We start from the raw sequence: 21,932 nt of genomic DNA, 5'->3' as shown, positions 1-21,932 counted from the left end.
AATGGAGTCACTCCAGAATACAGTTGATTTTCCTCTGATTTTAGTTCCTATATTCAGCATTTCTGAACTGTGTTAATGCAACTCCAGTGACACTTTGGAATTTTAGAAATTCAGCTAGAAAGAGACACAAAGACCATTTCATAATGCATTGCTGCACTCATTTTTTCTTTATAGGAAAAATTAGGTTATAATGAAAGGAAAATGAAAGTTATGTACTTTCTTGTCATATTTATATGCTTCTAAACATTCTGCAGTCATTCCAGAGGTGGTTCTGCAGGAATGCTCTGGGCTACGGAATGTAGATGTTCTTATAAACAATTATGTAGTGAAAGTTATGCTAGTAAATGCCATTTTGAGAGTACAGAAGTCACTACTGCATCCACAGTAAGAAATAATTTCTCCCAACTGATAATTGCTGAAATTCCCATACCAAGGTGAGAGAGGCAGCTGATCACAGATATTCAGAAAGCCACCAGGCAGTGAATATAAGTTTAAAACCATACACCTGAAGGGGAACAGATACTGTCCTTAGCTCAGCTCTCCTTGTTTTGGGTGTACACACAGCTGATGTAATTGTCTGATCAGAGCTCAAAGCAGACAACACATTAGCCTTCTTTGTGGTGTACAAATTTTGGGCTTTCCAAGAAAACAACAAACAAACAATATGACTATTTTCATCTTCTACATCTGAAAGATTGAAGTGCGTCTAAAATCTTCCTGGCTCAGGGAGACAATTTTCAAACTATCAAATTCTGCAGCTGATGTTTCAAGTTAGGGATTTGGCAGAATATGTCCTCAAATGGCTCTGTTGAAGTCTCCCAGCCTCCTAATACAGATTTTCTTCCTGAATGTCACTGGAATACTTTTATCTTGTTCCAACATCACCTTGCTACAGGGGGAATCGTAGTGGCTTATGGTGAAACTTGAGGCAAGTTCCCAAGAGAACAACTGCTTGTTCCTGTGTGCCTCAAATGTCCTGGTTCACCCATGGGTTTCTTTGAAATTTTGTTACAGGACTCTGTGATTAAATAATGCATATTAATTGCAGAAACTACACTGAAATAATTAAAAATTTAGCCATCTGTGTTATTTTCTAAGCATTCAACTTCTGTGACACCTTTTGAAAAACTGCTCACTTTACAGATAATCAGCAATATATTTAAACGTGGGTAGCAACAGTTTTGATCTTATCACTCAGTTGTGCATGAATAATATGTATCCATCAGCTCTTAATCATAAAAAATAATGTGCAGACCTTTTTTATTCTTGTTTTTGGTCAATTTCAACATGTTATACAATTTAAAATAAACCAAATTATTTTCTAGGTCAAGAAGTGGTGTTCAAGTGCCTTGGAGAAGGAATTCTGGAAAAGGCCTTTCAGGGATATAATGCTTGTATTTTTGCCTATGGACAGACAGGTGAGTGCCCTAAAGGGGGAGAACACTTTAGGCACATGGAAAATGAGAACAACAAAACATAAATATTAAGGTAGATAACATTTAAAAATTGTACTTTGAAACATCATGATATTTCATATATGTCTAGTACAAGCAGTGATAAGTGAATTCCTAAAAGCAGCTCTGTCAGTATGATCCTGGTTGCTACCTGTTGGGGCCTCTTTCAAAGCCTGAAAGGAGTAGTGAGTAGTCTCCTGCTGGAGACTCGTTCAGTTTCTAGTGTTTAAGTGTGTTCCAAGTAACGTCCCTACTGAAAGAAACCTTCGGGATAATTTCTTTTTGTTTACCTCTACCTTGTGCAAAGAATAAGCTGTCCAGAATAGCATGTCATGTTGTTCTGATACATGCTCCTGGAGCAATGGAAAGAGAATTAAAATGTGCTTGAACAAATGAGTAATTCAGAAATCTTATTCTAAAGCATTTTCTTCTCCTTTTTTTCTTTTAGGTTCAGGAAAATCCTTTTCCATGATGGGCAATGCAGAGCAGCTGGGTCTGATCCCACGGCTCTGTTGTGCTTTATTTCAGAGAATCTCTGTAGAAGAAAATGAATCTCATACTTTTAAAGTTGAAGTGTCCTATATGGAAATCTACAATGAGAAAGTCAGAGATCTGCTTGACCCAAAAGGGTGAGTAGCTTCACTTTTCCCCACAGCCTTCTGTATTTTTCTTTAAACTCTAAAAATAGGAATTGGTTTTGGAAGTCCTTGAGAAGGTTTTTTCAGAATGTATGTTTATATGGCTTCTTTAGAGAGGATTAGATATCAAGCACCAGAAAGAAGAGAATATTCATGTGTGTTAAATTAATCACTGGTATGATTAATTTAAACATTAGGATACCATCCTACTGATGGAAGCAAATACTGTATAAAGTACTTTACCACCAGAAAGCAAGACCACATACGAGTAAATTCCGGGCTATTTTTGGCAGATGATCCCGGCAGTATTTGTGCAGGAATTTTCATCAGCTACGAGAAATTTGAAGCTTATTTACAGCTTGGTCCTTATGGTTCAGATATTGAACTTTTTTGAACGTGGAAAGGTGACACCTTAGAATTTATTTAGGTATTCTTTCTTCTATTTTGTGCACACAGAAATAGTGGTTAGGAACTCTGGCTTGGAGATGTGTATACAGGAAGTAGTTTGACAAGACTTGTTCTACTGAGCATTGATATATGTAGTTTGTATTTCGATTCTCAAACATAATTGCTGAAGGTGTTGTATGCAAGTTAGTGAACAAGATAGATTTCAGATCTGCTCGGTATGTGTCAATAAAATATAGAAAATGGGAGAAGAAGTGGAAGCTTTAGCAAATTGCTAGGGGGAGGATTTTTAGTCTCTTTTTTTTTTTGCTCAATATTCTTTCTGCCAATTAAGGCATTTCAGGTTTTCTTCCAGCCACAAATACTGGGGTGGGAATATTCATTAAAAATAATTTATGTATATAGATCAAAACTGGTTAGATTGGTTTGACTCTTTGTTGTTTGAGTTACAAATTCTAGAATACTTTCTTCTTCCTGTTACAATTAGAAAAGACATAAATTGACTTCTGCTATATAAAAGGTACTTATTTCATATTAGGGTAATTGTTGGCTATCTATGCTAATTAGTAGGTTGTGCATGAGGTGTGCTTTATTCCACAGGAGTCGGCAGTCCCTCAAGGTTCGAGAGCACAAGGTGTTGGGTCCATATGTCGATGGCCTGTCTCAGCTGGCTGTTACAAACTTTGAGGTAAATCTAAACCAGGGACAAGTGTATAAATAACACCTATGTACACGAGCAATAGGAGTCTCAGAAGAGGTAAACCAATGTCTGTTCAGATATTTTGGTTCTTGAGTGACTGTGGTCTCTGGCCATTGCAAAGATTGTCTCTAATTCTTCAGGAATATTTATTTCATGTGGAAGCACTGGGTTTGTCCTTATGTTAGTTACAAATATAGTAGTGGTATCTCACTAATTTGCAGTTTCACTGCATATAATTTATGCCATGAACACAATATTTGCTTGAGACAGGAAATATGAGGATTCTAAGATAATTATATTAGTCTTTCAGCCTGAATTTGACTTTGTTGTTGAATACTACATTCTGTTTATATAGGTAATTCATAACTTAAATCACAACAGCATCTAAGCCCACTTGATTTACCAAAACACATTCAAATAAATTAGTATTGTAGAAGCCAATAAACCACTGTAGGCACAATGGAAATACTTAAAGCAGTGCAATTTTATGAATTGTGTAGTATTTTCTTTTTATGAGGAAACTGATTTGGAAATCTGATTTGGAAGTATTTTTTTTTAAATGTTAATTATTTGTGTAGTGTTATGTCCTGCTTTTTATGTTTTGGGGTTTTTAAAATTTTTCTGCAGCATCTGTGTGTATTATACAGTTATAAAAACTGCTTTTGGAGCTTCTATGTTGAATTGCTTAGTTTGCAAGCATAACTCCTTTGTGCAAATTCTAGTATGTGTTGTTCATGCTTAGGTTTTGGCTGATGACTTCTGAAATGGTTTTGGAAGACTCAGTAAGCACATATATCAGGCTCTGCATAGTCATCTTTGTCTTGCACATGTGGGAAGGTACAGGTTGAAGTGAGGTAATGTTTTGAGCCAATTAAGTGAAGATAGGATTAGTGCAGGTCAGTAAAGAGATGGCCTGTGTTCACTTGTGTAAGTGAATCTGTGCTGGCCTGATTCCTGGCATAAAACAATATGATTTGTAATGTGGGTGTCACCTACATATTTCAGTAGAGGATAAGGAAAAGGTGAATTGACTGTAGTTGCTGGGCTTTAGGTGCAGCACTTAAAACAGAGATATGATTTAACATTGTTCTGTGGATTTATTGTTCTGCCTCTGTAGCAATACATCTCAAAATGTGCAAAGAATTTTCTCATTACTTCTACCTTCCTTTCTTCCTCTCTCCCACACACCTCTCCATCTAGATGGGGATTTTGTTTAGCAAGCACAATACTTTGCTTTTATCCTAGCATCCCTTTTTACTCTTTTTGCTCTAGGATATTGAGTCACTGATGTCAGAGGGAAACAAATCACGAACAGTTGCTGCAACCAACATGAATGAAGAAAGCAGCCGCTCTCATGCTGTGTTCAATATTATAGTGACTCAGACACTCTACGACCTGCATTCTGGTGTACGTATTTCTGTTGATTAATTTATGAAGTTGAGGTGGATTCTTCTTCGTTTCTCTTCCACATAAATCATCTGTTTAACGGTCTTTTGATAGCATGGAGTCCAGTAATCAAGAATGAGAAAACCCTGGAAGAGTGAGGAAGCACACCACATAAAACAAACAGTTTTGGCTTACTCTGCCATAAAGTGATTGATGTTCCACATGGCTGGTTCTGGTTCCTTGGTGCTTCAGGCCTTTACTAGAAAATATGTGGGTGACTTTCAAAGATCTCTAAGACCTCCGACAATTCCTTCTTCTCTCATGTCTCAAATGTGATACTTTAACCACATTATTATGAAGAACAGTGTTTCATGGTGCCAGTGCAAGCGTGTTGGTGCTTCATGCCAGTGTTTCTTAGCTGTTGTTCTCCCATGTCCCATCTGTGCAGAATTCTGGAGAGAAGGTCAGCAAGGTCAGCCTGGTGGATTTGGCTGGGAGCGAGAGGGTGTCCAAAACAGGAGCTGCAGGAGAGCGCCTGAAGGAAGGCAGCAACATAAACAAGTAAGTCCTTGGCATAGGCAGGCAGTGAGCCCTCATCTTGAAGGAATCACTGTTGGTTCCCTGGCCTCCTCTTGATGTGCTTGTCACAAGTCAGCTCAAATGAGCTTCATCAGAAGCAGTTCAATATGGCTCTTTCAGCTGCTCTGTGCTGAGCAGCATGTCTTTCCTGACATTGGCATAGGGATCCTGATTCATACTTAACTCAGATGAAGGCTTTATGAATTTTATCTGGAAAAAGTGACAGCAGTGCTCTTTAATTAAGCATGTACCTTTTGTGATTCATTTATACACCCTGTCCCCAGGCTCATGTGTTTGTCTCATCATCTGCTTAAGGAAGGGTGCAAAGTTGCAGAGTTGAATGGCTTTGTTCCAACATGAATTAAAATATGTAAGGGTATAATACAGAGTTTGAGAAAATCAGATCAGAATGAAGCTGTGTTGGTTTAGCATTGCCTTGGGCATTTGTGCTCAAGCAATGACAAGTTTCAAAGCACTTTTTTTAGCCATAATTACTGTGTTACTGCCCAAAAGCAAGAATGTAGCACACTATTATTGCTGTCTTAAATATACTAATTTTTTTGGAAAAAAATATTGTAACTGTTACATTAAAAGCTACTGCTTTTCAATTTATTTCAAAATGTTACCAAATGTTTTGTATTTTATGTTAACAGTGATGGCACTATGTGTGTTTGAGCAGCACTCATACTTACAATGATTCAAATTTACCTCTTGGACATTTTTTTGCTTTCTAGTTTAGTGTCTAGTCTGCTTTGTGTCTAATGCATCATATTGATAGCCACATTGGCATAGTTCTTATGAAACAAAATGATGTGGCTGTCTTTGCCTAATGGGAGATACTGTAACCTTACCCCACAGGTTCCTAGTTAAATTCAGATTGCTATTACTAGAAACTATATTTGTATTTTGTATAAACAAAGGTGAAATTAAATGTTTCTTTCTAATTTTTGGGAAAGCATTCAAATGTCAGTTCTCTCAATAGCAATTAACAAATTGCAAATATAACTAAGGATACAGAAAGACTTCAATTTTTTTTTTCCTTTCAGGATCTTTATTCAGTGTTAAACTTGTATTGTATCAATGCAGTAGGAGAGGGTTTTTTTTGCCTATGCTGAACCTCTGACAATACAGAACTTCAGATAAAAGCACCAAACATTTCTGTAAAAGGTATTTTAAAAAGAAAACTGGGCAGCTCTACATTTTCCATTCAATTAAATTCTTATATGATATAAATCTGTAATATTTAGTCCATTTATTTAACATTCTCTATTTGAAATCTCTTTTGGAACTGATAGGTAAAAGAGAATTCTTAGTGCTTGGTGTCTTCTGTTAGAGTTTTGCTGTTGGAGCTTTAATGAAGTCTGACTCTTTTAAGCTTAAAAATAGATGTACATGTTTAGTCAAATAGTTCTTTGGAGGACATTGTGTGCAATCTTCTTTAGGGTATGATGCAACTTACTCATTAGGGAAAGGTAATATTTTTTTCTGGAGTGATAGAGTATATTTAAACCATATACCTTACTATGTCTGCTCCTTTTATTATATTTCTTTTATAAAAAAACCCAGTAACATATATCAGTGACATGTGTTATGTTTAATGAGATAAAAAAGGAGCTGCTGGCAAGTAAACTTGCTGCTAGTTTTATGGTTTATTGACTTGAAGAAGAATGTGGAAATAATGTGCCTGTTTATTCAGTGTCTGCACCATTTGTTTCTGATGAAAACTGGCTAGAACTGTGGCTAGATGCCACCTTGGTCCCACAACTTTTCCTGTTGAAAACATTATTTCCTGTCTTGGGGACAGCATGTTGCAGAGAGGGGCTGCTCTCCCACTTCCTGAAGCAACTGAGAGTTGTGTCATTTTGTGTCAACATCTCCCTCAAGTTGTAATAGAGATGACTTCTTTTTTTTTTTTTTTTTCTCAGAGCTGGTGCAGGGTTAGTAAAGGAGGTTTTTGGGAGATTTGCCATGCCTCATAGGAAAGCTGGATTTGCTTGTTCCTCCCCAGGATGTGCTAGTTCCCATACGCAGTGCAGAAAAGGAGGAGCTTAACAACTCTTTGTGGTGTAGTCAAAGAACTTCTTGAACACAGTAGTAGGAGGAAGCAGAATAAACAATCTGTCAATTAGTGGCTATAAAAAATATACTTTCTGTGAGCAGTCTGCAGTTTTACCTTTGATTAGTTAAATCATAGCTGTTGTCATTTTAACTTTTGAATTCAAAAAGATGATGTAGGCGGCGAGGAATGGGTTGGGACAGGTCTGGCTCCAAGCTGATTTGAGGGAGGGCTTTAGTTTTCAGAGTATTCAGTTAACTAAGTGGGTTCTGCTCATTGAAGTACTTGGTTCTAAATTGTACAGAAGTAGCTTGAATGGGTGTCACTTAGGGACAGAGTTATTTCCCTGTGATGGGGAAGTGCAACTTCCTTTTGGATGCTGCTGCCTCAGGCCTGTAGTGTGAGTGTGCAAGCTTCCCACTGCCCACTAGCAAGGACAGCCTGATGCCTGAGGAACAGGGACAGGAGATAAGACACTGTGCAGAAATGGCACTTTCCTGTAATTCTTGCAGCAAGTCCACTCTGCTTCTTCTGGAGTGACTCAGTCTGCTGTGTGCTGTGGGCTTAGGACTTGTGGTTGACTCATTATGTAAGTACCGTGAGATAGGATGAGAGTAATGACAGATCTCTGATGCATCATCCAGCAAAAAGCAAAGCAGCTGATGAGTCCTGTAATTATTTTGTTGGGCAGCCATTCCTTTTGCTGCTTCCCTTAAAGTCTTTAAACAGCTTTGTATTATGAAATCTCAAACAAATTACATAAATGATTCCAATTTGGCTTTTATTGTAGATGTGTCTCTTAAAATAAGATCAGTATTTGTAAGGAACAGTCATATTATCACATTTTTTAATCCCATGGTAATAAACTGTACCATATAATTTCCTGTTCATTAAAATGCAGTACCCATAACTCAAATTGGTGTTGCAGCCCAGTTGGCAAATAGTTTTCAATCACAGGTCTTTTTGAATCCCTGTTCTTCCTACTTCCCTTCTGACTGTCCATTTCTCCCCCTCCCTCAGGGTTTGGCTTTGGTTTTCATTTCTCCCCTCATTTAAAGAAGGAAAGTAGTCTAGGTAGTTTTTTAGTTTTATGCTCCATTGGGAGTGTGCTGGTGGTGCTTTTCAGTTGTGCTGGAGGAGGTTGCTATAGAGCAGCATGGAGCATCCTACTGTTTGCTCTTGCATGTTTAGCATGCTGTCATCTCTCTCTGTGGAGATCAGAGGCTGGAGGCAAGAATTAGTTCTCTTTTTTTCTATCCTACTCTCACAGACATTCAGAGGTTATTAGACTTTTCTTTAGGCCACAAAGCTAAACTTTCTGGTTTTGCTATGAGTTTACCAGTGGTGAATCAGAAAGTTATCCTACAGGCAAATTTACAAAATAGAGTGGTCTTTTGGGAGTTCAGATTACCTACCTAGCCTTTCCTTAAATTTCTTTTAATTTTGCTCCCAGGTCTTTGCTATCTTTATATGCAATATGGGATACCTTTTGTGGCACATGTAATGATTCTTGTTAACTTACCCTTGGATATCTTCCTTAAAATACTCTTCTGCTACATTTTTGTCATTTTCTAAGTGCAATTTCTAAACCAGTGGCCGTTTCAAGCAGTGCTGAGGCTCTGTTATAAATATGTGCAAATGCTGCCTATAAACCAAAATAGTATTACTTCTTTGAAAAGAAAACACAAGAGGGTGGAGTGGAACAGTACAATTAAAGATTTATTTGACTATCTAATTGCAATGCTGCTGAAGCTTTTTCCATGGTACTTATAGAGAGTAGCTGGATATTTGAGCAGGAGTGTGACAGACCCAGAATTCTCTTGGGCTTCAGCGACGTCTCCTTTAAAACCCTTTAGGCATCTGTTTAATGTTCTCAGGCTCCTCAACAAGCTCATTATCTTAAACATACTCACCCCAAGAGCCCTGATGTCACTTAAAATTTACACAGGGTTGTATAAGAATTGCATAATATAGCGCACATATGCTTTGAATGGATTGCTGACACAGTTACCCCAGTTGGTAGAAGCTGTACATGTACTAAAATGCATGAGTTGGCTATTTTCTTCACGTTTCTAGAGTTGTTGTTTGGGATTCAGCTGTCTGCTATGCAATTTGGGTGCTTTTCTCTTTGGCACTTGTGCAGCACCTTTGTAAGTGGGAGATCGTTTGGTCTGTGCCCCCCAGAAGAAGCTGCTGAGGCTCTACCTCAATTACATCCCAACCCATTTTCAAGGGACCTCCTAATCTGCCTCTTCTGATCAGCAGCCTCCTGTGGCTGGTCACTGCCTCACAAGGCAGATGAGTACTCCTGGGCCAGAGCTGGATTTGTTCTGAGGCTGCCTTCTTATGGCTAGAGAATTGTTTCATTTTAGTTGGCATTTGAGTCAGCGTTCTTAAACACTGTTCCTAGCACAGGGGTTCTTGCTGTGCTGCCAACGCTGACTTGTAACACTGTCATGAGTCTGCGTCCAAATCAGAAAGATTTTTATCCTCTGAGAAAAGGTAGATGTCTAATCAAGGGCAGGGATTTTTCATATACTGAGGCAGTCTGTTTTAGACTTTTCAAATATTCTAAATATTTCAGCATAGTCTCAGTCTTTCTGAAATATTATCTTAGTACCACCTATGATGAAACACTGTTGATATAAATTTTTTCCCTCCAAATATGTAACTTTAGAGAAATACACTGCCTTTTTTGGAGCAGGGCAGTGGGCTAGCTGATTTCTTGTGGTCATTTCCAACTTCAATTATTCTATGATATTTTTAAAATTGGATGTGAAGTTCCGCAAAGCAATCCCTATTTTCTGTGTTTTATTAAATCTGCCTTTGGAATATGTGTTAAAGCTGTTCTGCTGTTTTGCATTTATAGATCACTTTCAACACTGGGCTTGGTTATATCATCGCTTGCTGACCAGGCAGCAGGGAAGGGGAAAAACAAGTTTGTGCCTTACAGAGACTCTGTACTCACTTGGCTTCTCAAGGTAATTTATATTTTCTGTTCACCATGTTCACAAGATGTCAGCTGATTCATTTGTAGGATAATTATAGTATGCCTCTGAGTACATGGACTTCTCTTTTTTAAAGAAATGAGTTGAAGGAGCTCTCATAGCTGTGTTATTCCAAGTGATATGGACAGCTAAGTGTATCTTGGGTTAATTCAATATAAAATCCTACTTGACTATTTTCAGTTGTAATGGAACCAAAGGTGGTAGAGGTGGATAGAAATGTTTATGGAACACACAGATTAGTTTATATCCAGAGTACGTTTCAGTGCCTAAATAGTACTTTCAGTGCCTTTATTAAGTATTTTAAGTCTCTTTGTGAAGACACTGTATAGTCTCAGAACAATTTTTAACTCTTGAACTTTCTGTGGCTGCTCTACAGGACAACCTGGGAGGAAACAGCCAAACTGCCATGATAGCCACAATTAGTCCAGCAGCAGACAACTATGAAGAAACTCTCTCAACTCTGAGATATGCAGACAGAGCCAAAAGGATAGTTAATCATGCCGTGGTGAATGAAGATCCAAATGCTAGGGTCATCAGAGAATTACGTGAAGAAGTTGAAAAACTGAAAGAACAGCTCTCACAAGCTGAGGTAACCTTATACATAGTACAATGTAAAATGAGTTTCTCAAGGAGCTGTCACATTCTGTGTGGAAGACTAGCTTTCTTACAAAATGTGGAAAGGAAGAGTCTTGCACCCATTCTTTTTTCTTTCCTTTTTTAACAAAAGAATTCACCTTTTTTTCCTGAAGCCAGCATAATGTATGCTTATCTTTAATAACTTTAAAATGAGACAACATTGTACTGATGGTGACCCTTTTCAGTTCTTGAGGAACTTAAGGCCAAGCAATAATTAATGCAGCACAGATAAGGACTAGATTACATCTTCATTGTGTAGACTCACTTGTTAGCAGAATTATTGGGGTTTTTTGCATTGGTGGATTATACGTAGCGTCAGATGGAAAAGTGTGAAAAGTCACAAATCTGTTATTGGACAACAAAATTCAGGGGGCATTTTTCTTTGACATTTGTGAAAATCTATTAAAAATTGTGAGAAATGAAACACTGAAAACCATCAACTATTTGCTTCATTGCCGTGATAGTTGACGCTGTGTGATTGATGCTTATCTTAGATTTATACTTCTACTTGCAGTATAAAGTATCCAGGTAGGATAGTTTATTTGGTATCCAGGATATCTGAACAAATTAGGTACTTAATAGATTTGAAAATATTTTTGATCTTTTCAGGAGGGACACAAAAGGAACAGAACTGTGCTTGAGGGTAAATTTGTGTGGTGTTTAAATTTCATCGTTATTTAAGGAATAGTGTTAATCATGTGAACACTCCTTATAGACTGAAATGGGAAAATCTTCTTTAAGGAAAGGAGTCATTCACTTTTTTCATAAATAAAAACCTGTTCTAAGCCTTTATTTTAATTCGGAAAACATTATTGTAGCATGTTGGCAGGCTGCAGCTGAACAACACAATCAGTAGGAAGGTGTCCAAAGTCTTACTAATTATTTTAAGTGTTTTCTTTTCTACTTTCTGTTAAAAACAGTTATATAGGGTTATAGGCTAGCCTGTTCAATTGTCACTTGGCACTGGTCATATTCAAGCCCTTTGCTTTTGTTTCCTGTTGTGAAATGAGAAGGCTGTATTAGCTCCAGAGCATGCTTTCCTTTGAAGGCAATCAACAGGGTCAATCTGAAAGCTTTAATGCAACTCTAAGAATGCTTACAAAACTAGGGTATAATGGAAGTCTAAATGTGTAGAGGAATTTGTGTTTGAAACTACTGTTGGAAGAAAGATGTTGCACTTGCACTTGAGACAGCTAGGAATTACAGTTTTTAAATACTCACATATTTTTATACAGCCAGTGAAGTTTGAGTGGCCAGGCCCAGAGATTTTTGTTCCTTCCATTAACTCTGGAGCTATGTCAATCTTCGGCTATTTCTGATCTGAATCTAGTAAAGGTGGTTTCTGTCCTCCTCCTTTGCAAGTTTCCTGTTCTTCAACCTCTACCTTGAAAAACCTGGGAACATAGTAAAAATCTATGCTTGTTGCATTTGATATTATGTTGCTGTGTTCACTTTCCTTGTGCTAGCAGATGTTGCAGGGGTAAGAGTAGCTGAGGGTTTTTGCTAATTTCTATCTTTTAGGCCATGAAGGCACCAGAACTGAAGGAAAAATTGGAAGAATCAGAAAAACTAATAAAAGAGCTGACAGTCACCTGGGAAGAAAAGCTAAGGAAAACAGAAGAAATTGCACAGGTACTTCAGAAATTTTTAGGAGGAAAACCAGATATTCATATAGTACTAGTCAGCTCAACTTCATGAGCTTTAGTGGACTGTGCTGTTTTCACACCACCTATTTGAAATGTCTCTGAATTTTTGTCTTTTCCCTTTATTTCTGGTTTTGGGGTGGGTTTGAGTGTTTGTTGGTTTTTTAATCAGCAAACGTTTGTTTGTTTGTTGGTTTTTTGTTTGTTGGTTTTTTGTTTGTTGGTTTTTTGTTTGTTGGTTTTTTGTTTGTTGGTTTTTTGTTTGTTGGTTTATTTGTTTGTTGGTTTATTTGTTTGTTGGTTTATTTGCTTGTTGGTTTATTTGTTTGTTGGTTTATTTGTTTGTTGGTTTATTTGTTTGTTTTTTGTGGTTTTTTTTGAAGTCTAGATTTTATTAGCATAAAACTAGCAGTGTCATGATCGTATTGATAAAAGCCAGTATTTGATTTTAAAATAAGACATCAAAATATGTTTGGGCAGCTCATTTATTTATAAGACCAAGTGTGACCATGGACATATTTCCTTTGAAGTGACTAATGAAGTGAAGAATTACAGAAGGATCAGAATTGTGGGTGGTATTTGCTGCTTTTGTTTTTAATGATTTCTAACCAGAGAAGGAAACTGTGTGCATGTAGTCATTAATGTTTGTTTCTTATTATTTTTTACATTAAAAAAAACCCTTCTGGATTCTAGTGTGCACTTCCATCATTTCCTTCATTCCTAGCTTGAAGAATAAGTGGTGTTGGCTTCTCTTTCTGATCCTAATATTCCAGAAGCACGTTTTGGTGCAACCACTGTTTAAATAAATTTTTAAAAAATTAAAAAACGGGGCAAGGGGAAAACCCAAACCTAACCAGCCAAACAAAAAACCCCAATACCCAAACTGTAGCCAAAAAAAAAACCCCAAAGACTCACATGATCAAGTAAGTGCTTTAGCTGAATTAATAATAAAACTGCAAAGGAATAAGCCTAAACTGTGGCATGCTATTTTCTAAATCATCTATGACTGTGATTATCTTTGAAGTAATTGAAACTGACTTTAATTTTTTACTAACATAAAGACTCAAGGCCACATTGTGTTGCTTATATATAGGTTTAATAAACTCAATAGAGCTGTGTAGGTAAGTCTAATAAGTTTAATAGGACTGCTTAATTAAGCTCCACTTTGGGGAGGCAGGTGTTTGAAGATTACATCTAACTTCTTATATTTGGTGTGTAAAAATAAATTCTACTGACCTTATGGTACCTGACCAGTGTCTGGTGGTGATATACAGAATGCATACGCAGCATGTGCATCTTCAGCTTTAATTGCTCTGTGCTCCTCCCTACGTATTGCAGCAGGCAAGATTAACCTATTTTTGTGCTTGCAGGAGAGGCAAAGACAGCTGGAGAGCATGGGAATCTCCCTTGAGTCTTCAGGTATCAAGGTTGGGGATGACAAGTGTTATCTGGTGAACCTGAATGCAGACCCTGCACTCAATGAACTTTTGGTTTACTATTTAAAGGTAAGGATGTGAACAGGATATTTACACAGCATGGAAAGACACTTGCTTTGAGTTTCTAGCTCTAATTTATTCAAAGGGGATGTAGGTTTTTTTGCTGCAACAAGATAGGGTAGGCCTCCTCCTGCTGTTTAGGCTTTTGTTTTCCCTTTGCAGTTCAGCTTCACTGTTTTCCTCATTGATCCCCTGATTGCCAAAAGTAGGAGAAATGCTCAGTGTGGGCCAGTGTTGAGATCAATTCTGGCTTTTCCAGCCAGCATGTGCCTGGCCAGTGGTCTTCTGGCCTGAACTTCAAGCAGGAGCTTCATGGTAGAGGGTTGTTTTTGTTAGGGAGCTGGGAATTGCTTTAAGTACATGAAGAGTTAATAATAAAGAGGTGATGATCAGTAGTAATCAGTAAGAAAAACATAGTTTTCAATGACAGGAAAGCTTATGAGAGAGGGGGTTAAAAAAGCACTGTTAAAAATTTACAGAAATGTATTTCCCCAGTGTCGTTAGCTTTCATACTATTCTGTTTTGCATTTCCCATGCCAGAGTGAAGAAGTGTCAAATACAAACCTAGAAGGTTTGTAGGGAAATGTGAGCTGCTTGTCAATGATATATGAAAGAGTATTTTGTCTGTTTTTATAGCCACTCTTCTGCTTTGGTAGCTGTAGGAGGGCCTGTGTATTTGAACTGTAGTAAATAAAACACAGCCTCTCATACACTAACAAACTGTTTCAGCAGAATATGACTTGGAATTATGTAGAGCTTAGTATGTTCAGTTGAGTTGCTGTTGTTCAGTTTTCTGAAAAGCAGAGAACTCTGCACCTTATTTTACTATCCATGCTGTTCTCTTAATTATGCCTATATGACATGACTGGTTTTCTTCTGGTTTTTGTGTTTAATGTATGCGTGCAGGCATAGTATGAGAATACTTTTTAATCAGAATTTGTGTGTCAGCTGCTTCATTTTGTTTTAGCCAAAACTGTATGAAGATGAAGTTCAGGGCAGAACAACAGTGTGTGTGACTGTTGCAGTCTTGAGATCTGCTGTGGCACCATTTCCACTCGACAGACACACAAACTGTGCAGTCTCAGCACTTCAGCTAATATTTTCTTAGTTATGTCAACAGTGGTAGTTTGCTTGTCTCTTAGTAACAGCTTGTTTTCTAGGATCACACAAGAGTTGGTGCAGATACCTCTCAGGATATACAGCTCTTTGGTATAGGAATCCAACCAGAACACTGTGAGATTAATATTGCTTTAGATGGAGAAGTTACACTCACTCCAAAAGAAAATGCAAGGTAAGGAAAATCAGCAGCACTTTCCATTGAATGGAAATTTGCTTTTCTTTGACAGATAGTGACTTTCATGTATTTTTATTTTACACAGACAGAAGTATCTCATGTTCTGATCAATGAGTATTTTCAATACAGTTGACTTAAATGGATACTTAGGGGGAATTCAGCCATTAAAACTGTGATTTCCCTGCACATGTGAACACTCATCCCCCACTCTGCAGGGCAATAGGCTATCCCTGATTTGGCTGGCAATAAGCCATCTAAAGAAGATACTTGGTAGGACAGAGGGGCCATTGCCTGTCTGTATCTTGGGTAGTAATGAGATCCCTGAGATGCTGCTGGCTGTCCTGGCCTGTGTGATGGGATAGTAGCATGTATCTTGATGGCAGAGAATAAATGGTGCCTCATGAGTAGTTCCTGTTGTAAAGTTCAATATTTTGTGAGGAAAAGGTGCTTTAAAGGTCTGAATTCTTTTCTAAATCCTTAATTAGTGTTTTGTCTAGTTAACGTGCAGTGTAAAGTAACGCTTCATCTTTTGTTTCCACTTCTGTATTTGAATAATTTTTCGTTCCAGGGGCACTGTGGCTCCTTGGGTGGAATTGTAAATGTCTTTGTCACTTGATCTCCAATAAAATGTGATAAAGCAGTACCTTTGTCCTAGTTAATAGTCATGTGCTTGTCTGAAATTTGAGTATCTAAATAATGTACAGATTAGTATCAGAATGAGAAACTGAAGTTTAAAAGACATACTAAAAATCGGATTTCTTTCATTCTTCCTCTAGTGAAAAGCATTTGTATTTTTCTTCTGCAGCCTACAGTACAAAATTTCAAACAGATGCGATTCAGGCTTATGGTGATAGAGTTACTGCACTGGAAATCAGTCATTTTGACTGGCAGGAACAAGGGCACATGTCAGTGGAAAAAAACATAATTTGTTTTACTCATGGCTGATCTGCAATGCTTGAGTAACTGTTCTTAAGATACGAGTGTCAACAGAAATTTAGCTACCAGAATTTCATTGAAAAAAGTTAAAAAAGGTCTGATTTAAAATGAAGTGCTTATGTGTTTGTGTTGACTTACATGAGAAAGACTGCTGAAATGAGAGTGCTGCATCTGAAAAGCCTTTTTCATTTTACTGAAGTTTTTTCCCCTTTCAAATAAAATGCTCTGCTTTGTGACTCACACATGCAAAAGTTCAAGAGCTCAATTTTTCCCATTTTGGGATTGAAACTTAAATACAAAGAAATACACTAGTATACCAGATGTTCACAAAAATAGACCCTTGTTAGTAATAGAGACTCCATTTGTTGAAAGAATAAAACTTGGATCTAAGAATCTTTTCTTACACGTGAATGCTGAATCTGTTAACAACATGTTTTAAAACTCACTGTTGTCTAAGTTGTATCTTGGAGAGCTTTATCAGCAGGATTTGCATACATTTATATTTGGACTTTATAAGTTTATAAGAAACAGGCAGTGACCCAGTTTGAGAAACGGGCATTTAAAGAAAACTTTGCAACCAAAATCGACGCTGTCTGTGTGTTTACTGAAGAGTTGTATCAGCCAAAGGCGGAGGGGAAGGGTGCTAATTCTGACAATAGAAATCAGATCAGTAACTTTCCCATTGATCCTTCCATAAGAACCTAGCTGGTTTGTTACCATATGATACAAGTGACTGTCAGTAGATGGGAGAAACAGCAACTCTTCAATCTTTTGTTTTCAGGATTTCACTGGAGTTGTTTCTTTTTCTTTCAGATCCTGTGTAAATGGTGCATTGGTATGTTCTGCCACTCAATTATGGCATGGAGATAGAATATTATGGGGAAACAACCACTTTTTTAGGTAATAGTTGGTGTTTTTTATTCCACCCATTTTACATTCAGCCTTTTTTTTTCCTTTCATTATTCTAGATATTTTTTTTTATAAACTGAATTTCCATTTTTACTCAGAATAAATTTACCAAAGAGGAAACGTCGAGATTGGCTGAAAGACCTTGAGAAAGAAACTTCCTTAGGAGAGCATGATCTGGATGCAGCTAGTGAAGCTTCTTCAGAACCAGACTACAACTATGAGTTTGCACAAATGGAAGTTATTATGAAGACACTGAATAGCAATGGTAAGGCAACTGCCAGATAAAAATGTTCTCTTGGATTGTCTAACAAATTCAGCCTGGAACTCAATTTCTGGGTAAAACAAGCAATACACTTGTTCCAGGGGCCTTTGGAGGATTTTCAGGATAAGATATTTTACAGAAACCGTGTGTGTGCAAATATATATATATATATATGTACATGAAACGTATATAACGATATATATGTGTAAAAAAATATGTGCACCTAGGTATAAATACACAGGATAGTAGTTGGTTTGTGCCTTGACACTATTTTATCTGTACCTCTACTCTATAGTGCAGCTGAGTTGTAACCATATGCCCGTCAAATTATCATCCAAGTTTACTAAATTCTTGGTTTTGTGAGTTACTGTAGAAAAAAGGGGTGCACCTTATATGGCTCAGTTAGTTTCATCCTCCTTTTTGTATCAAATGTTACAGACACTATTTTAACCTTATTAAAAAAACAGTGAAATGATAACAAAGCAATAGGCAAATCCCAGCTTGTTTTTCAGCTCTTGATCACTCTTTGTATTTCATTTAGTCTTTGTTAAAACAAATTGTGATGCTTTTTTGGAACAAGACTATAAGATATAATATAGATAAAATAATGGTAAGGTGTATATAAAACAATATGGCTTTTTCATGATTTCCAGAAGGCATGTCATAGTTCATGTGATACAATAGAGTATAAAGAAATGCTGAAATACTTGGTAAACTACAGATGCTTTGTACAGGTGTTTTAAATACACAAAATCAGAGAGGCAAATACCTTGGATTTGGTCCCTGATCAAGAAGACACAATGGATGGTGCTTCATTGCTTTCTGTTCTCCTTTCTTCATCTCTTCAAAGTATTTCCATAATTTGCTGTGGTTTGCATGTTGAAATACAGCATTTACTTTTTATTTTGTCTCCTCTTATTGTTTTACTTTGTCTGTTTTGCCATTGAGTAATGACCATGATGGTTTACTATGTTTGAAGCCTCAATACTTTGCAGGTTTTTTACAGTTTAATTTTTAATGAGGTTGCTTGTGTGAGTTACAGGATCAGATCACTTAAATTGATATGAAATTGCTGTTTGATAACAGAAATATTCTCATTATGGTTCACTCATACCAGGAGATGAATTTCAGATGAATCTGCCATCCTGGTGGTCTTCAGTGTTGTCATCCCTTGTGAAGATTCTGTTGCCCGTTTTAAGGCCTCAAACCATCTCATATCTGTGCCAAAACTGGGACAAAGGTTTTGAACTCAATTGGCTTGTGCATGAGGCTGCTGGAAAAGTCTGAAAGCATTAATTGATGCTTGATCTGCTTGTTACTAACGGGAAATTTGACTGAAGTGTATCAGTCTATAATGAGTCAGTGTTCTTTGAACAAGGGGTCACATTTTTTGGTTTTCATGTGTTGTTATCCAGCTGATTGAAACAATTCTTCACAGCATTCCAAGTGTCTTTACATTTTAGTTCAGTAAGCATTTCTGATTGTGGTCCAGGCCAGTCTTTGTTTTGGTTGGTTGCTTTCTGTGTCTTGGCGAAGAGCAGTTTCAGACCTTGCCATTCCTCAAAGCTCTTTCTTCCCTACTGCAGAGCAAGTGTTTGCAGTCATACATGTCACACTGTTTCAGAAGGGTCATATCCCAATTCCTACTGCTTCTGCTCACTCCCACATAGGTGTTGCTTAACTAAATTGGAGTAGTTAGTGATAATAGAATGCTGACAAAACAAGTGACTCTGAGGATCATAGCCTGCTCTTTTGATTTGAAGTTAGATAAACAGAACCTAGCAGCACTTTGTCAATGCTAAAGTACCTTTTTTCTGACGGGCTTCTAGTTCGTTGTGTAAGAAGTGAAGCAGCTTTTTTACACTACTATGTATTCTTCCTTAAAATGAAAAATAAATATGGGTAAGGAGGAAGAAATAACTAGATGACTGAAGACTGTTAATTCTATTACACATATTTTCTGGAGAAGTCCTAAGAGAGGAATGAAAGGTATTTTAAAAAATTGATTAGATAAATATTTTTTAATTTTGTATAGATACAGCCCAAATGCAAGAGGGTTTGGTTTTCCTTTGTTTTGGTTTCTGGATTCCTCCCTCCCCCTGGATTTGTTTGAGAATTATAATCCTCTTTTAATAAATATCCTGGCTTCTCCAGGGTGCAAGCACATTTGTTTTTATGGCATGTAACCAGTACAGCAGTGTCACAGACTCCATCCGGCTCCAGAGAACCTCTGAGGAAAATGTGTAACTTTGAAAACTGCTGTAAAGAAAACATCCCGATTCTTTCCTTCCTTCAGCATGTTAACTTTCTTTGTGGGATTCTGTCAGATCAGCTTTGTACTGCTAATTTCTGATGCTGGTCAAACACAGACTGCATCAAAGAAGTTTACTTTATTCTTGTATACTGTGTAGCGGTTAAGTAAACAATGTGATTAGGTTAGGCAGCTTCTCATTTTAGCAAACAAAACTGTTACAGCTCAGGGAGAGGATTTTCATAAAACTTAGCAAAGCAGCCTGTGTCATAACCCTCTTCTAGCTTGCTTAGACAAATATACTTGCAAGAAATGTTAGGGAATTTATTCAGCATCGGTGTGACTGGATTAATAGATCCCAGATGTGAATTAAGTAACATTGTAGCAAGGTAATAAACGCTGCTCATCCTATGAAGAAAATACATCTTTGTGTTCTGCGTTAGTAGTCTATGATTTTGCAGGGGATTAACTGCATATGAATATTTTTTTCAGGGTCATTGAACTCTTGTCACATAAATATGTAAAGGACTGGGACTTGGAATTTCTAACACTGTATGCAATTTGCTGTGTATTTGGCAGGCACTGGGTAGAATCTTCCTTAATTTATTTGACTTTGCATGAGGAATCCAAAGTTGTAGAACATGGTGTTTAAATTTAATTTAAACACTGTTGTAGTTCTTTTGAATTGTAAAAAATCTTGACTGTTTATTTCTTCAAATTCTACCTAGATAGTTTATAACTCACTCCATATTTTACTTTTTTCCTGTGACAGCCTTTAGGTTTTCTCAGTAAACTCTTTCCAAAGCTAAATTAGGAAGTTTTCTAAGACTGTGAATTTACCTTTTGCATTAAAAGACAAGCATAATCCACCTTTTTTTCTTTTTTTCCCAAGCAGTACAGGATTATGTTGCAATTGGAAAGTTTTATACTAGGTTCTCGCATCTTTTTCCAAATATTTATTATAGTGTAATTTGATCCTGTGATTGTTGTGATCCTCTAAATCTAGGTGGCTGAAAAGTTTACTTTTATTAAAAAAATCTGCCTCTTGAACTCATAGCTGCTCTTTGAGTGGTTTAGGAAAGTCTCATCTTAATGAGTCAGCCTTAGATTAATTTCCTGTGTTTGCAAACACAATGGAGGAATTTTAATTTCTTCCATGTCTTTACTCTATCATCTGTGTAATACCTGATTTTCTCAGACTTTCTTATATATAACTAAAATTGGTTTGAGGAATTATGCAGCAAAGCCCATGTATTTTAAGATAGTTCTGATATTATCTGGAGGAATTAGGAGGGTCATGATGGTGCAGATGAACATTAATAACTTGGTTTGTAGTCCAGAATTTTAGAACTTGATTCAGTCAGGGGTTTTTGTTGTACTGTCTGTTTAAAAGCTAATAATAGCTAACTTCTTTCTGAGAATGTCATGTACTAAAAAGTAATATTTCTAGTTATTTTAAGGCACTTTTATGCATCACTAGTTTGCTATTTGGTTGCTATTTATACTGACTGATTTTTAACTTTGTGCTTTGTAATTACCATTGTGGTGGTATTTGTGATGCATTTGTGTGAAGCCAGTGATTTCTTCCATGAATAAGGCCAGAGCCACAGAAGCAACTTGCAGAAGTGTTTGCAAAACGCAAAGGGAAGATGGTTTATAGCTAAATCACACAGATGTATTTTTTGGTTTTGTTGGGGTTTTTTTCAGTGGCACACCTCTAGTTCCAAAATGGGACAATGTAATTAAATCTAGGTTTATTTTTCTCCCTCCTTTGCAATAAACTGGCATCCTTAAAAGTTGCAGCAGCTTTTTTTTTTTTTTTTTTTTTTTTTTTATTTTTTTTTTTAGTTTAATAATGAAATGTAAGAGGTATCACAAACAGTTATTTTAAAGCTGAAGTTCTTTGCATTTGAAAATCCTGGCATGTCATAGAGCTGCAGTATTGCTTTCTCTGAGAGTCCACCACTCCAGCTTCAGAACTCCTCTCTCCCTTCCTCTTGTGGTGTACAGAATCTGTGATGTGCTGTCACTCAGTCGTCTGGATTGGTCCTCTTGCAAACCACTTCTTTTTGCTGCATTTGAGCTTTCAGAGATGTGTGCATGAACCAGGCATATGGACTGGTAGTACATAGAGCTTACTCTATTAAATGGCTATTTCAGAGGCACAGGCTGGCATGGGACCTAACCCTGGGAAGTGGCAGAGTAATGTTTCATTCATTTGAATGCACTTCAGATTTATCCCTAACTGATTGACACAAGCAGTTTTTTCAGGATAGAAT

The 21,932-nt window shown here is 37.0% G+C and overlaps 1 protein-coding gene across 10 annotated transcripts in view; it reads left to right on the top strand.

Annotated features, from left to right (window-relative positions):
* Window positions 1-21,932, top strand: part of KIF13A (kinesin family member 13A) — a 104,997-nt gene that overhangs the window by 52,343 nt on the left and 30,722 nt on the right. For 5 of the 10 annotated variants that reach the window (XM_084218517.1, XM_084218516.1, XM_084218514.1 and 2 more), the window contains 13 exons: window positions 1,326-1,418; window positions 1,903-2,083; window positions 3,098-3,185; window positions 4,470-4,604; window positions 5,032-5,144; window positions 10,088-10,199; window positions 10,603-10,815; window positions 12,384-12,494; window positions 13,876-14,010; window positions 15,162-15,292; window positions 17,045-17,131; window positions 17,239-17,405; window positions 18,520-18,642. In XM_084218517.1, coding sequence (XP_084074643.1) covers window positions 1,326-1,418; window positions 1,903-2,083; window positions 3,098-3,185; window positions 4,470-4,604; window positions 5,032-5,144; window positions 10,088-10,199; window positions 10,603-10,815; window positions 12,384-12,494; window positions 13,876-14,010; window positions 15,162-15,292; window positions 17,045-17,131; window positions 17,239-17,405; window positions 18,520-18,642 — 1,689 coding nt within the window. The remainder of the gene's footprint in view (window positions 1-1,325; window positions 1,419-1,902; window positions 2,084-3,097; window positions 3,186-4,469; window positions 4,605-5,031; window positions 5,145-10,087; window positions 10,200-10,602; window positions 10,816-12,383; window positions 12,495-13,875; window positions 14,011-15,161; window positions 15,293-17,044; window positions 17,132-17,238; window positions 17,406-18,519; window positions 18,643-21,932) is intronic. The other 5 variants (XM_084218515.1, XM_084218521.1, XM_084218520.1 and 2 more) reach the window with 2 other exon arrangements.

Source organism: Fringilla coelebs, assembly GCF_963513975.1.
Source record: "Fringilla coelebs genome assembly, chromosome: 1".
Taxonomy (NCBI): Eukaryota; Metazoa; Chordata; class Aves; order Passeriformes; family Fringillidae; genus Fringilla; species Fringilla coelebs.
Note: the sequence above shows the minus strand (reverse complement) of the source record. Positions and strands in the feature narration are given on the sequence as shown.